The 14,279-nt window shown below is 41.1% G+C and overlaps 1 protein-coding gene across 1 annotated transcript; it reads left to right on the forward strand.

The window, feature by feature from the left end:
• Positions 1 to 3,041: 3,041 nt before the first annotated feature.
• On the forward strand, positions 3,042 to 14,016 carry tnk1 (tyrosine kinase, non-receptor, 1). Its single transcript, XM_034106096.2, has 14 exons — positions 3,042 to 3,514; positions 5,690 to 5,868; positions 6,298 to 6,368; positions 6,484 to 6,666; positions 7,565 to 7,717; positions 7,827 to 8,104; positions 8,506 to 8,632; positions 8,789 to 8,935; positions 9,066 to 9,160; positions 10,088 to 10,354; positions 10,998 to 11,056; positions 11,832 to 12,271; positions 12,366 to 12,461; positions 13,514 to 14,016. The coding sequence occupies exons 2-14, from the start codon at positions 5,706 to 5,708 to the stop codon at positions 13,688 to 13,690; spliced, it is 2,256 nt and encodes a 751-aa protein (XP_033961987.1). The 5' UTR covers positions 3,042 to 3,514; positions 5,690 to 5,705; the 3' UTR covers positions 13,691 to 14,016.
• Positions 14,017 to 14,279: the final 263 nt, after the last annotated feature.

A 14,279-nucleotide genomic window follows, 5' to 3' on the forward strand; every position in this document is an offset into this window, starting at 1 on the left:
AAGTTGTAATGACTTATTTGAGAGGTTGTAATCACCAAGTTGCAGTTGTAATGGAAAATATATTCTAAAAATATATATTTTCCTCACTAAGTTCATTTTTTTTCTACAAGCTACAAAACTTTCTGTGACTTCAAATGTGGTTCACAGATACGTGGATATGTTATACAAGTGTAAATGTATGCACACAAGCTCAGATTTTTTTGCTGCAAGTGCTCACATCAGGTTTTATAAGCTCTCTCATTTTGCCCCAGATCTACCTTCATAAGAGGCTCCCATGCTGTAAACTGACACTAAGTTATTTCAGCCTCAGAGACTTAAGACTGCAGGAGGAGTGTAAGCATCTGAGTCACACACTCCTTGTTTGGCCTGTACACAAGACTGCTCATCAAATCCTGGAAATTACATGTTGTACAGTGGGTTAAAATTAATGAATTCCTTAAACTGTTCATTCTTGTGACGCTTGAATTCCTTTTAATGAAGTCATTATACTGTACGTTTTATTTGTATTGTTTGTTAAGCTCTTGGTTAAAGCAGTTGGCCTTTCACAAAGCTTCCTATACACTAATGATGTAAAACTCACATGTATTCCTGCAACATGTCCCTTTCTTTTATTAACAACAAACTGCCATTTGGTCATAATCCATATCTAGTTAAAAGTGCATGAGAGAAGTGTGAAGCTTCTGTTTATGAGTTCCTTTGGATAGCTGCTCCATTGAAATCCATTGTGTGGGGGTGGTATTGAGTAGTCAGGAAACGAGGCAGGGAGGAACGACTAAGGGAGATACTGTACCAGGAAGTGCAAAGTGCAGGCAGGTCCTCCACAGCACTGCCTGGTTTGCATTCAAATGAACACACATGTAGGAAGCTAAAAAAAAATCCTGTCCAACTTGCTTGGCAACAGCAGGTATGGAGAAGAGGAAGACAAGGACACAAACACATTTGAGTTTCTTCATTTGATTCATACTTAGAGCAAGTTTCTGTTGAATACAAACAGAAAGAAAACAATTGAACATGGCAAATGGAGACAATTAATCATGTTATTTACGCGAAGGGAAACATTTTAATCCTAGCAATGACTCATTTTACAAGTGCATAATTATCCAGGCCAAAAACATAACACATCATACCCACTTCATATGACTTGATTTGACTCAATTTCCTATTTCATTATACTTCTGGCTAATTATACTTCTGGATAATGCAGTCTAATACAGCTGCATTACAATAATTCATTCTGCAATGGAGGTTACAGGTCTAATGTTTATTTGTGTAACTGTTTTACTTATTTATATGAAAGGGGTCATTTGGATCACAAATGCTGTATTTGTGATCCAAATGACCCCTACATTTTGACACAAATTTCTTAACATAATACACTTTATGAAAGTATTTATTGAATGATTGATTAATTTAGTTTCATTAAAACTAAAACTAATAAGGTGCAATAGCTAAAACTGTTTCAGCTAGGTGTACCCGAAAACTAGCATTACATTTGAGCTATCGTTGCTTTTAAATGAGTGTTGTTAAATGTAATTTCATAATATGTTTCTTAATGCTCTTAATGTCTTTCATTTTGTAAAGCACTTTGAATTGCCTTGTGTTGAAATGTGCTATATACATAAACGTGCCTTGCCTTGTACATTGTACAATATGTGCCATGACAATAAAGCCATTCGATGTTGGTGTACACAATAAACTAACAATGTATTACTTTTGGTGTAGCCTATCAGATAAACTAGCATTTAGTTTTAGCTAGCACATTGCAGCTACAATATGTGCAATGTAAATATAGCCATGCGATAATGGTGTACACAATAAACTAGCAATGTGTTACATTTGGTGTAACCTATCAAATAAACTAGAATTTGTCTTTTTTTGGTGTACCAAATAAACAAGCATTTAGTTTTAGTTAGCTGCATTAGGGAGCATACACCTAAATGCTAGTTTGTTTGGTAGCATATAGATGTAGGCTTACCCAACTAGCTTATTTACATGTATAGCCTACCCTTGAGTTTATTAGCTATATTTTCTTGACTTTATGACAATGTGTAATATTTTAAAATACAGGCTAAACACAATGTGTATGTGTGTGTCATTTCCCTGTCAGGTTAACCCTGTTGACTCATTGTTAATGAGTGACGTATACTCTGTGTTGTGCTATGTCAGTAGGTAACGTTTTTACCTGTGCAGGTCATTTCATAGTCTGGGGCTGAAGTCGAATAGTCCATTTAGCTTAGGAACCTTCCTAAAGGAGTGAAATGACCCGGAAGTCCCTCAGTGGCAGCCATGATAAGTGCCGTTCGAATTCTCTAGAATGATGAGAATGATAGGAAAGGAGGTTTCAAACTTCCTTTATAACCTCCTTTAGCTTAGGAACCACTGGACCTCCCTAACAGACAGGAGAAGCGAAAATGCTGCCCCACAATGCCTTGCAGCCGCAGCATTTGCCGTCACTCAACAGTCGGCCGTTCACGGAAACAACCGATTATGACCGAGAAATTATATCATGAAAGTTACGGTGCTTATTAAGCATTTTAAAACATAGGTGGTAAGTTGTCAAAGTGCTTTGTTTTGAACGTTCATCAGTATTATAATCAAAGAGAAATATGAACGTTAGTTTTCACTGAAATGATCAAATAAAGTCAACATCTCACAGTCTTCACTGAGCTGTGTGGGGTTTGTTCAACTTTTAAAAGATGTTTGAATGGTGATATACACAGTGATAGATGTTAAGGACTAACGTTTATAATAAATACATCTGTATTGATTTTAAGATCTTTAGTTTGGTCATGAAGAATATGTTTCTCTGTTGTCCACGTTCATAAAGCAAAGCAACAGCTTCAGAGCACAGTGCAGAGTCTCTAGATGAGTTTACGGTAGTCCCTCGTTCTTATTAAACATCCATGTTGTAGTCCGCTGTATAGAAAACTGTGGTTTCCATGGTTTCCCCACAGCAGCAGACGCACACAATGACGTCCGCTGGCGCATCATAAACACCTCGGATAGTGAAAGTGCATTCGGATTCTCTAAAGTACCGCAGTCTCTTCTACTAAGTCCTTTTGAATTCTCCTATCCACTATCCCTTAACCCCGTGACGTTTCACTCAGAGGTCAAGGAATAGACGATAGGGTTAGAATTTAGGAGCTGATTTTTAAACTATCCGACTGCAGCCCGGAAGTTTGAGCTGTTGTTGAGAGCTCAGGTGAGAAAGGCAGGAAGAGGTGTGGTCAGTGAAGACACTGCAAAGAGGTGGAGAAAAGAGCTGAAAACGCACAGGTAGATCTCACAAACCCGCTTCTAGTGCCTCACAGAAACGCGATACAAAAACGTTAACATCACCTGCCAGAATATTTTTTGGAGAGAGTTTAGGATTGAGAGAAGAGTTTTGATTTGTGGGGAAAAGCCTCCGTCGACTTTTCTGGAGGTTTCAGCGCCAACATGGATCACTTGTTTCGGGCGTGTAAAATATAGGTGTCAACAAGCCTACCGGATATCTGACACATTTTGATTAACGGTGAGTAAAATGAGTTATCTGACCGGGTTTTTGTGGACTCTGAATTATGAGGAGATGCTGAATGTCAGAAAGAATATCAACATATCTGGTTTCAAAAATCTCTGAAATATTAAATTAATACCTTATAGCATTGACAAAAAAACGGTCACTAAATTGTGTTAATAATATATATATTTTTAAAAGTACTGGTTTTTATTGAGGTTTAATTGTTTTTATAAAGGCTACAGAAATGGTGTTCATTTGTTCATAAAATATGATCCATTATTATGGATCAAACTACCAAACCATCATAAATCACTTTACCTGCAACACTAAAATGCTGCTTCCTGCTACTATTAATGATGGATTACAGTAATCCATCATTAATAATACATCCAGAAATGTAGCATATCATCGAGTGGCTCTTCTGCTGAATTAAGTACCTTTTAGTCTTTATACATAAGTACAATTTGCTGATTATAGTGATGCATTTAGATATGTTTACCTTGTATTTATTTAAATGCAGTATTTTACATTGCAGTATTGCTATTTTGATTTAATTAAAACAAGTCTGCTCATGACTGCACTCCTATTGCTGTACATGAAGAACCACACAGTATCTTGGGAAAGAGGCACACTCGTGTAGTAATATATCTGTGACATTGTTCATTCATGGGTGACTTAAGGGGTCAAGTGGGTCACTGCTGGTTGATCTCCATGTGTTCTTGGAAGGAAGCGGCCATCACCAGTGTAAACAAAGGCTCTCCATTCGTATTGGATAAACAACAGTGCAGATATTGAAGTTGCAGATAATCTTGTGCAAGATAAAAGTCAAGCAAGTTCCACGCCTGCCTTTTTTTTAGCAAATTAAGCTATTAACCAAATAGCTGGATGCTTGGTCACACATGCCATTTAGGCTGCAAGAGTTTTTCAGTAGCTGCCAGGCAGGTTAAATATTGATCACTCTGTACATAGAGAGAATGATCACAGAGGTCTCTTTGTTTACCATCTATCTCCTCTGAATTTGAATATAACCCGCAGACAAGACTCAGTCAAGTTGGGTGCAAATGAATTGGGAGTAGTCCCTAGAAACTAATGCAAGCCCAGGCTAGTGCCCTGTTGCACACTTCTGGATTTTAAAGCATCAGTTGGCCTAGAGAACGAGCCCAATGATTGCAAACAATGTGGCTTTGTTAGTTGTTTAGCATGTTGTTAATGTTTTCCCAGGGTAGCTGACAGGGGAATGCTGAAGGCCTTCCCTGAATCCTGCCTGCTGGCCTGATAAGCATTGGGTGTATTGCTGTACAGCCCTCTAGTAACACTTAGAGCCGAAACCAACACAAGATGTATTACATTTTCATTTTAAGCAACAAGGAAGTTGTGCAAACTCATTCTCGCTATTGCACCTCTGAGTAAAGGCACTGGAATTTGCTTACTAAAAGATAAGATTGCACATTATAAAACATATATTTCAGTTTAAAGTGAAAATGAAGCTACAAAAAGAGCTGTCATGCTGCTGTCAAACACATCACATGTCGAGCACTTACATGAATGCTGTGTGTGAACAGGGTCCTGAATGACTGCTGCCCTCAAACCACAATCAAGCTAATATTTCCACCTCTGAGCTTTTCATGTTCCCTGCAGTGTCATCGTCTTTGCGGTTCACGTTAGTCACAAATAAGTTCCCAGCACTGATGATATGAGTACATGCTTCTAATGAAAAGAGGAACTTTTTAATGTGTTCTTGTTTTCTCATTAGGTCAGTGAACTGCCTGTCTGGAAGTGTGAACTCATGCAAATGACTCTACTTAAGCTTAAAGTTGTGGTAGCTGTAAAGAGTACACAGGACTCGTCTCATGGGATACAAACCGACAACTTGTTAAAAAGTTGGCACACAGCTAAAATCTCACCAACCCCCTCCGGCATCCCACATCAACCGTTTTTGTAAGGTTCCCATGGTTACCTAACAAGGCCCAAGTGGGTTACTGTTAAACAGGCTCTTTAATGCGACAAAGAAGACTCAAATAGAGAATTGGTTTATTGTGTCAATAGTTTGATGTGATTCAGGGCTTGATTTCTCTTATCGTGAAGTTTCAACGACCTAATACCAAAGATTTAATGTAAAGTATTTTTTTTAAATCAACAACAAACACACAAAAGTTGTTTATAATTGACGTTGAATCTTTGACCGTGCAGGCGGGTGGGTCGGGTGATGCTGATGGACCAGGACACTCAGTGGCTGTACCATCTCCTGGTAGAGGTCCAGTTGGAGAAGTTCTACATGCGCCTCAGAGATGGCCTCAACATCACCCGCATCGAGCACTTCAACTACGTCAAGGAGTCCGACCTGGAGCACATAGGAATCAGCAAACCTGGTGAGCAAGATTGTTTCCTTTGAACATCCATACAAGTACAAACCATTAGGGATCTGTTTCCTCAGACAGGGAAGATTTCCCCTTTGGCACAGCTTGTCTCTCCACTAGACAAACAAAGGTTTAGATTGCCTCTGGTACAAAAGCATTGTCTTTTGTTTACCCAGTTTAAAGGGTTTTGTCTTTCAAATGTCTCTATGATTTACGGTGTTGATGATTAAATTATGTAGAACAGCATTCATTTGTCAATGATTTTGACAAATATGACCATTTGTTTACTCATTGTGACTTCGCTATTGGATGCAAAGAGTTATTGTTGAGTACAATATTTTTGTATTCACTGTTGTAAAACATTTACTTTAGATGTAAAGCCTGTTGAAATCAGATATGTATTGCATGTTGTATATAATTATATATCTTTTTTTCTCTCAGCACAAAGAAGATTATGGGAGGCTTTGAAAGGCTACAAGACAAATGCTCGAGGACGGCCGGGGGTGGCCAAGGTTGGACACATGTAGTATATCTTTGATGTAAAGTTAATATACATTGTGTGAGAACTACATGTACTCAGGCATGGTTATCAGTAATATGTTTTTATTCCTTTAATGATACATAAAGGTTGCCAGCTCTCGAGTTCAGGATGGAGGGGAGCAGTGGAGTGGGGGCGGTCCGGTTCAGGAAGTTAGCCGGGCTCTTCCTAGTCTGATCCAGGACAGCGAGCTGATTCTGGCAGAGAAGCTGGGCTCCGGCTCCTTTGGGGTGGTGAAGAGGGGGGAGTGGCACACGCCTAATGGCAGAGTGGTGAGAGACACATTTTAACACTTTTTGGGCAATTCCTTCTGATAGATACTGTAACATCTTCTCCAGATAGTTACCCTCCATTAGAAGTGTGCTATGAGATAGATGGAACATGTTATGTGTGATTGCTGCTTGCATGCCAATACAGTATAAGTACATATCAAATGCATTCATTTAGGGATAAAGGAAAATGCTTTTAATTTACTTTGTTGAACATGTGATGTGACTTTAAAATCAACTAAGTGTTGGTAAAGGTGTGTGTGCAGGATTCAAGTATTGTTCACAAAGTTGGAAGTTACAAACCCAATAATTATCAAGCATCTTTCGCAATCCTCCTCAGCTCATGTAGCTTTTGTTCTCTTAGAAAATAGCACTTAAGAGTATTTAAGTGTCTATCGGCACTTTGTTCTATTATGTTAATGTTAGCGTTATTTTCAGTCGCAGCAGACAGCCATTTTCAACCATTAAAGGCTCTAAAAACACACTGTAAACTACTTTTTCCACACTTAACAGCAGACAGACACAGGTAGTGACTAACTGTTGATATATGACAGTATCCAATCACGTTGCACGAAAGAACTATGCAGTGCTGGTCGACCAATATGTGCTTAACACGCAGGTCTAAAATGGCATTCAGTTTGTTAAAGAAGGCATTATGACTCGTAACTCAAACTCGGGGACAGTCTTAATCCGGGAGTATATGCCTGACGGGAAAGGGATAGTGACAAATGACAAGTCTGGTCTTGCTCTCAGAGGGTTACCGTGTCCCGTTACACCCTATCTGGAAGTCCCAAACACTGTCTGGTTTTTAACATGGCGCACCCTTACTGTGAAAAACCAGAGGCTGTGGGTTTAGATGCAGGATTGGGATTGAACCTGCATCTCTTTTCCATCCTCTCAGTTACCTGTAGCAGTAAAGTCACTGAGGAGCAGCATGTCCAGGCAGACAGAGACACTGACAGACTTCCTCCACGAGGTGACCATCATGCAATCCCTGGACCACCCCAACATCATCCGGCTTTATGGTGTGGTGCTCACACAGCCCCTCAAGATGGTAAGATGTTTTCATTTGATGTTTTAACATTGAGGTCATATATGGATCTATTCAAACTAAGATGTTTTAGAGGCTGCAATACACAATCACATATTTTTCTTTCTCCTAGGTAACAGAGCTGGCCCCCATCGGCTCACTATACGACACGCTGCGCTCCCGTCAGTTTGAGTACCCTCTGGTGCGTCTCTGGCTCTTTGCTACCCAGATCGCAGCGGGTATGGACTATCTGGAGATGAGGAGATTCATCCACAGAGACTTGGCTGCAAGAAATGTCCTGCTGTCATCCAGGGAGATTGTGAAGATCGGAGACTTTGGCTTGATGAGAGGCCTGAGCCAAGAGAAGGACCACTATGTGATGAAAGCACACAGGAGGATACCATTTGCATGGTGAGGAGTGTTGAGAAAATGGGCTGGAGGGGGAGATAACATTGAAAGAGGACATGGTTTCATATTTGTATTTTGTCCCTCTACTGTGACATGTTTACCTGCTCTAATGTTCAAAAAGGTATTTATATTTCTCATACTGCTTGTGCTGCAGCACCTCTTTTCACCCTCTGTCCAACACCAGAGCCCAGTCTGCTCTGATTGGTTAGCTGGCCGGCTCTGTTGTGATTGGTCAACCGCTTAGAAATGTGTCGGAAATATCCCACCCTTTAGCGTACAATGTGTTGGAGCGCTAGCCAACAGAAGGGCAAGTGTTACATAGTGAAAGGGGAAACCCCAGAAAGCATGATGGAGCCTCTTTAAAATTCTCTATAATCACGTCTTTATTTACTTCTTTCTTGCAGGTGTGCTCCAGAGAGTCTCCGGGTCGGCTCCTTCTCCCACTCCTCTGACGTGTGGATGTTTGGCATCACCCTGTGGGAGATGTTCACCTACTGCGAGGAGCCGTGGTTCGGGCTTTCAGGCAGACAGGTACACGCTTGTCGGCAACATGTGAACACGCTTTTAGTTTTTGTCTCCATGCCAATCGGCGTGTTTGTCCTCGTGTGTGGAATGCGTGTCCCCGCCCTGATGACTGTGTGACTCACAGTTTGAGCGTCTCTGACATTCACTCTCTCTTTAATCCAGATTTTGTGGCGTGTGGAGCGGGAGGGGGAGCGTCTGGAGAAGCCGCCGGATTGCCCCCAAGAACTGTACGCCATCATGAGGAAGTGCTGGGCCTGCAATCCTGCTGACAGACCCAACTTCGCACAGCTCATCACTATGGCGTCAGAGGTCAGCAGAATAATGTGAAACTTAATATCCCCGGTGAAGAAATCAGGGAGGGACTATTGCTCAACTCTTATTGGAATAAACTTTAAATGTAATGCGTGTTTGCCCTCAACTCCTCTGTCTGTATTCACAGGCTAAACCAATGGAAGTGCAAGCAACCAGAGACTTTGCTGAACCCAGAAAACTTGCACTTGTGCCGAACGACCTTGTGACCGTCATAGACCATGGGTGGGTGGGACTTAAAGAGTTGACCTGCACAAAGGGCCTTTGTTTAGATGAAACAGGGATTTAAATCAGCCTCTCGAATGGCATTCCAGCCGTAACTCGAGCACATTTTGCTTTGTTTGTTTGAACAAGTCGAGCAGCTACGACACTATAAAGTGTTTCTTTGCAGAATCCAGGCTTAAGATGTATTTGTTGTGCCACAGTCTGCTGGTGTTCTTTTGCATACATACATCTTCATTCAGCAATAAATACACCTTAATAAGTATTTTAAAACATAACTTCTTTATTGTTATTCAGCCTCTGGAAGGGCCCCTAGTCATGCATTGAAACTTAGTGCCAGTAAAATAAACTGGTGTAAGAATACATGATATACCACGATTCAACTCTGTAGGCATTGTTATTAATTACACAGTGTGTGTATTTTAAATTAAAATACACACACAGCGGTACAGAATTATTCAAGCTCAAGCCATTTATATTAAGCATTCTATGAATCAATGTATGCAATATATTTTTGTGTATCCAATCATGAAGTCCACTTATTACAGTAATTGTTGCAACACTTGTAAATGGAGGTGTTATTTAGCCTTTAACTCTTCTAAAGTAAGGCTTAGAGAAGTTAAGGAAGTCTGGTAACACAACATCACATGCATCCTCCGAGGAACCGGACAGTTTCTGCCAGTTAAAGCCAGACTTTGTAACTTTAAAAAGAAAAAAATAACACATCTATCCTCTTAGAAAATGAAAAGTGAAGTTACATTCAGGGGTTTTGTTGCCACAGACTTACTCGATCTAGTATTACCAGTATCTCGTGGTTTCTAATTCCAAGCCTAAGACACATGCCTACTTGTTCCACTGTTATAGTAGAAGTAAAAGTTCACTTTGAACAATGAAGCTGTTCCTGTTCAACTATTGTCTCTCTCTGTGCAGTCTGGAGCTGTGTGAGTGGAAGGGTCAGAACCAGAGGACCCTGACAGTGGGCTGGTTCCCTGCCAGTCTCACCGTGCCGTCACTTCCTGCCGCCCCGCCTGCTGCTGCTGCTGCTGCTGCTGCTGCTGCTGCTGCCAACAACAACAATGGATCCAACCCTACTTCCACCCCTTACATCTCAACCCCGCTGAGAGGCAGCCTGCTGCATGTCGCGCATGGAGACATCAAACCTGAGTTCTGCAGGGGGACACCTGAGAACCTGGACAAGTCAGTTATTCGTTACTCTCGTCTAAAACAACATCTGATCGCACAATGGTGCAAAATCTGCTCTGAAGAACAACAAAAACTCACATCGTTGTTCTTTAGTGATCCAAATGTTACTTTGTGTTTACTGCAGGGATCAAATTAAGTATGTGATAAACTGGAACTTACGTGGCAATAAAATGACTCAGGAATGATAGTTTACAGACTCAGCAAAGTGTAGTCAGGATCTCATATAGGCTTCTTTTTCATTTTCATAGACAGTGAGTCAAATGACTTGCTGATAAAATGACACCATGTAAAAGAGGAAAAGGCCCGAGGTTCAAAGTTCATCTGGACTGGCTGTTTTTCACAATATACTGTAAACTGTTTAGTGTGGGCGTGCCTTTTATTGCTTTGTAGCCTCATTTTTCCTCAGTTATTGGTTGCCCTACACAAGACTGCAAAACTGAGAAAAAGAGTCGTTAGCTGTGGTTTCCAAGTTCCCTTGACATAACCAGCATCAGAAATAGAACGTCCATCTCAGGCCCATTAGTCACTGTTTCATTGCTAACAACAGTGCAGCGCTGAACTTTGACCTGCTGTCAGTCAATAATAAAGTTAGTGTGAGGCTGTCTGACTAATGTGCGTACTGTTCTGACCTGTGCAGCAGCGGCAACTGGAGGCTCGGCAGGGAGAAGGAGGGCTCCAATCTGCAGAATATGGCAGGTAGGCAATACAAATAAAATGGAGTGAGTGAAGCTGCAAGATGTACGAAAATATCAGAGACATTTTATCATGATCCAAACATCAATGTTCTAAAATGTGTGATGACATCAACTGTAAAATATGCTCTACAGAAATGAATTGGGAAATATGTTAAAGCTGACACTGAGAGCATTCAGGGGTTAGGGTTACACAAGAAGCGACGGCTCAATCAAGATGGAAGATTCAAGGCCCGTTAGCTACAGTGTAGATATGGCAATGAAAAACTTAAGTCACAGGCTCCTCCAACAGTGCAACGTTAATATATATATATAGGACATAAAATAGTGCAAGAGAATGTTTTGAGATGTGCAAGTAGATACAAATAAAATAGTAAATGGAATATGATATATTAGATAAATAATTTGCAAGATGCAAACAGATGAATGTTTGTGTATAAAATCAAAATTAGTTTGTTTAATTCTTGGAAATACAAAGAATGGGAGAATGTTTTTTTTTAGTTACATAGGATAACATAGATTTTTATTATAAGAAGTTTTCCCCTTTAAAACTATTTTACATAAAGCTAATAACGCTTTTTGTCCATTTATTTCTTCACACACTCTATTTTTATATTTTTGAAAGCTGTAGCTGTTTGTTATGCTATCACTATAAGCATCTTATCCATCCAGGAAGTATTTATGCATTCTGCCCTCGAGTGTCTCTATCCGTTCCCACATCCAACCTCAGCTAGGAGAACTGCTTTATAATAATCATTTCATTTTGCCCCTGTCTTCAGGTTTGTCTCATAGTTTAGAGTCCGTTATGGGTGGATCCCGCCCCCGATCTCACACTGTGGGGGCGTTCAGAGTGGATCAGCACGGCAGACTCATGCCCCCAGCTCACAATGTGTTGATGCAGCAGGACCCCCGGCGTTTCAGCGAGGCCAGCGTCAACCCGCCTCCACGCCCCCCGCCCCCCAACCGCTTCAACATGAAACCTCAGAGGAAACCCCCAGTGCCGGGCACCACATGGCCTCCCCCGGTGAACATGGTCCCTCCATCCCAGCCTCCAGCTCAACCCCCACCCCCGCCTCCACCGGGCATCGGAGGCACCAACCTGGTCAGGACGAGCCAGTTGGCACGCTCCACCCCCCAGCTGGATGATTACCCTGACAGAGGGAGAGAGAGAGACAAGTCCCCTCATGTGCAGAATACAAGAGAAAGTCTCACCGCACAGGTAAACCACTGATTGACAGGATAATCGGTTTGCTTTTCTGTGTTAAACATGTTCAGTTTTCTAAATGAAGCAATGGTCGCTCTGCTCTTCCCAGGTTATGGAGGCAGTTCACGGAGTGACCCTTGAAGAGGTTCATGTTGCCCTTCACCGTAGTGACTGGAACCCGCTGCGAGCGGAGCAACAACTCAAGGTCAGAACATGGAATGACAAATATAAAATATTAAAAGAAATATCAGTGGCCCATAGAAAATAATAAAGAGATACAATAAAATACAGAAAATACTCTGAAATATAGCACAACATAGGCAACACTTAGTGATATATTGCTGTGGAAAACTGAAAATGTTTAAGCCTCAATTCAAAATCACATATAGAAATACAGGAAGACTGCATGAGCAGCTGGGTGTGGGGGACCTAGAAAATAAAACTGCATATCATCTGGATTTGGTCATTGCATTTTATTAGGGAGTTTTCCCCACCAAAGTACAGTATTTCACATGTGACATGCACCAGTTGCCTTTCTATCATGCGTCCTGTGTTGTAATGTAGATTTTTTTATTATTTAAATCATTTCCCATATGTCTAAATATTTAAATAACAATTTAAATAGTCCTGCATGAAACCTTGGTTATCTGGAATATGGGTAGGGGGGTTGTGGCAAGGGTTGGGTTCACATTATAGGTTAATCTAGGCAGTGAAAAAATGTAAAGCCACCCCAGAGACTTAGCAAGACTTTCATTTCAGTTCTATACCAAGCAGGGATCAATCCAATTGGAAACATGTGTTCTCTAACTAATTCATTTGCGTTTGTCTCTCACAGTTAAGCTCATTATCATCAATGGGGAATTTGTGTGCAATTTTCTGAGCTGAGTTTTTGCGATTGATTGCTGGTGCATGAGGTCCAGGGGAGGCGTGTGGCGCAGTGGATAGAGCCTCGGTGTTTGAATCAGGGGATCACAGGTTCAAACCCCACTGCAGTCAGCATGTCGTTGTGTCCCTGAGACACTTCACCCAAATTGCTCCTGTGGGGATTGTCCACTGTTTTGAGTGTGTAAGTCGCTTTGGATAAAAGCGTCTAACAAGTGACATGTAATGTAATGTCCAGGCAGAAGTGAAACCTGCCTGGAACGTGCAGAAAGATACCTGTTTTGTTTTCTTTGTCTCCATAAATGAAGGCAGAGTCAATGGATTCATGTCTCATAGCCGCTCCTGATCCATATTCCCTGGATGTGTGTCTTTCAGTTGGAGCAGTTGTACTCGCTGAGCCTGTGCTCCAGAGAGGACTGTCAGAGGGTCCTCTCCAGATACCAGTGGAACCTGCAGCTGGCCAGCAGATACCTGATCCGTTGGTCCCGGGACGACAGGCCGGGCCCCGGGGACAGGGAGCGAGCGCAAATAAGCGCAGAAAGGCGCGTCTAAAGTGTTCTTTATTGGCTGATTTTACCTTTGATTTTCCTGAGATGGTTTACTTTTTCAGCAATAATTCTGCCACTGGAAGCTTCCAAAAAACCTTTCATTGACCACCTCGATGTGGGAACAGATAGGAGGTCATATAAAAGTGAAGGTCTTTCAATGTAAAATGAAAAAATTAAGCAGAAATTGGATCACTGTTTTTGTATTTGAATGATACACTCTCCAGCAGCACATTTTGTGAACATAGTTTTTTGTATCTTAATGAATGTGTACATATTGTATTCGAAATTATTGTTTTATTAAATAAAATGATTATGTTGTCTTAGTACTCAGCTGCTGTGTGATGTATGAGCCGTTTATTCAGCTGGTCTTCAGAGAGATTAAGTGTCTTTATTGTGTTATTAAATATAAAGCCTTACATATTCCTGAATGCAAGGTCAAAGGTTTGTAAGCCTCAATTATATTTTTATTTGAGTCATTTCCCAGCAGCATTGGATGGACATGTCCACACGAGGAATACTCTTCTTGTATTTTCCATATTTCCCCAGAGGGTGGAGCAGTATGATATTCAATGTGTGACCAGAGGAGGTTTGTC

The sequence above is a fragment of the Pseudochaenichthys georgianus genome, chromosome 18, assembly GCF_902827115.2.
Source record: "Pseudochaenichthys georgianus chromosome 18, fPseGeo1.2, whole genome shotgun sequence".
Classification (NCBI taxonomy): Eukaryota; Metazoa; Chordata; class Actinopteri; order Perciformes; family Channichthyidae; genus Pseudochaenichthys; species Pseudochaenichthys georgianus.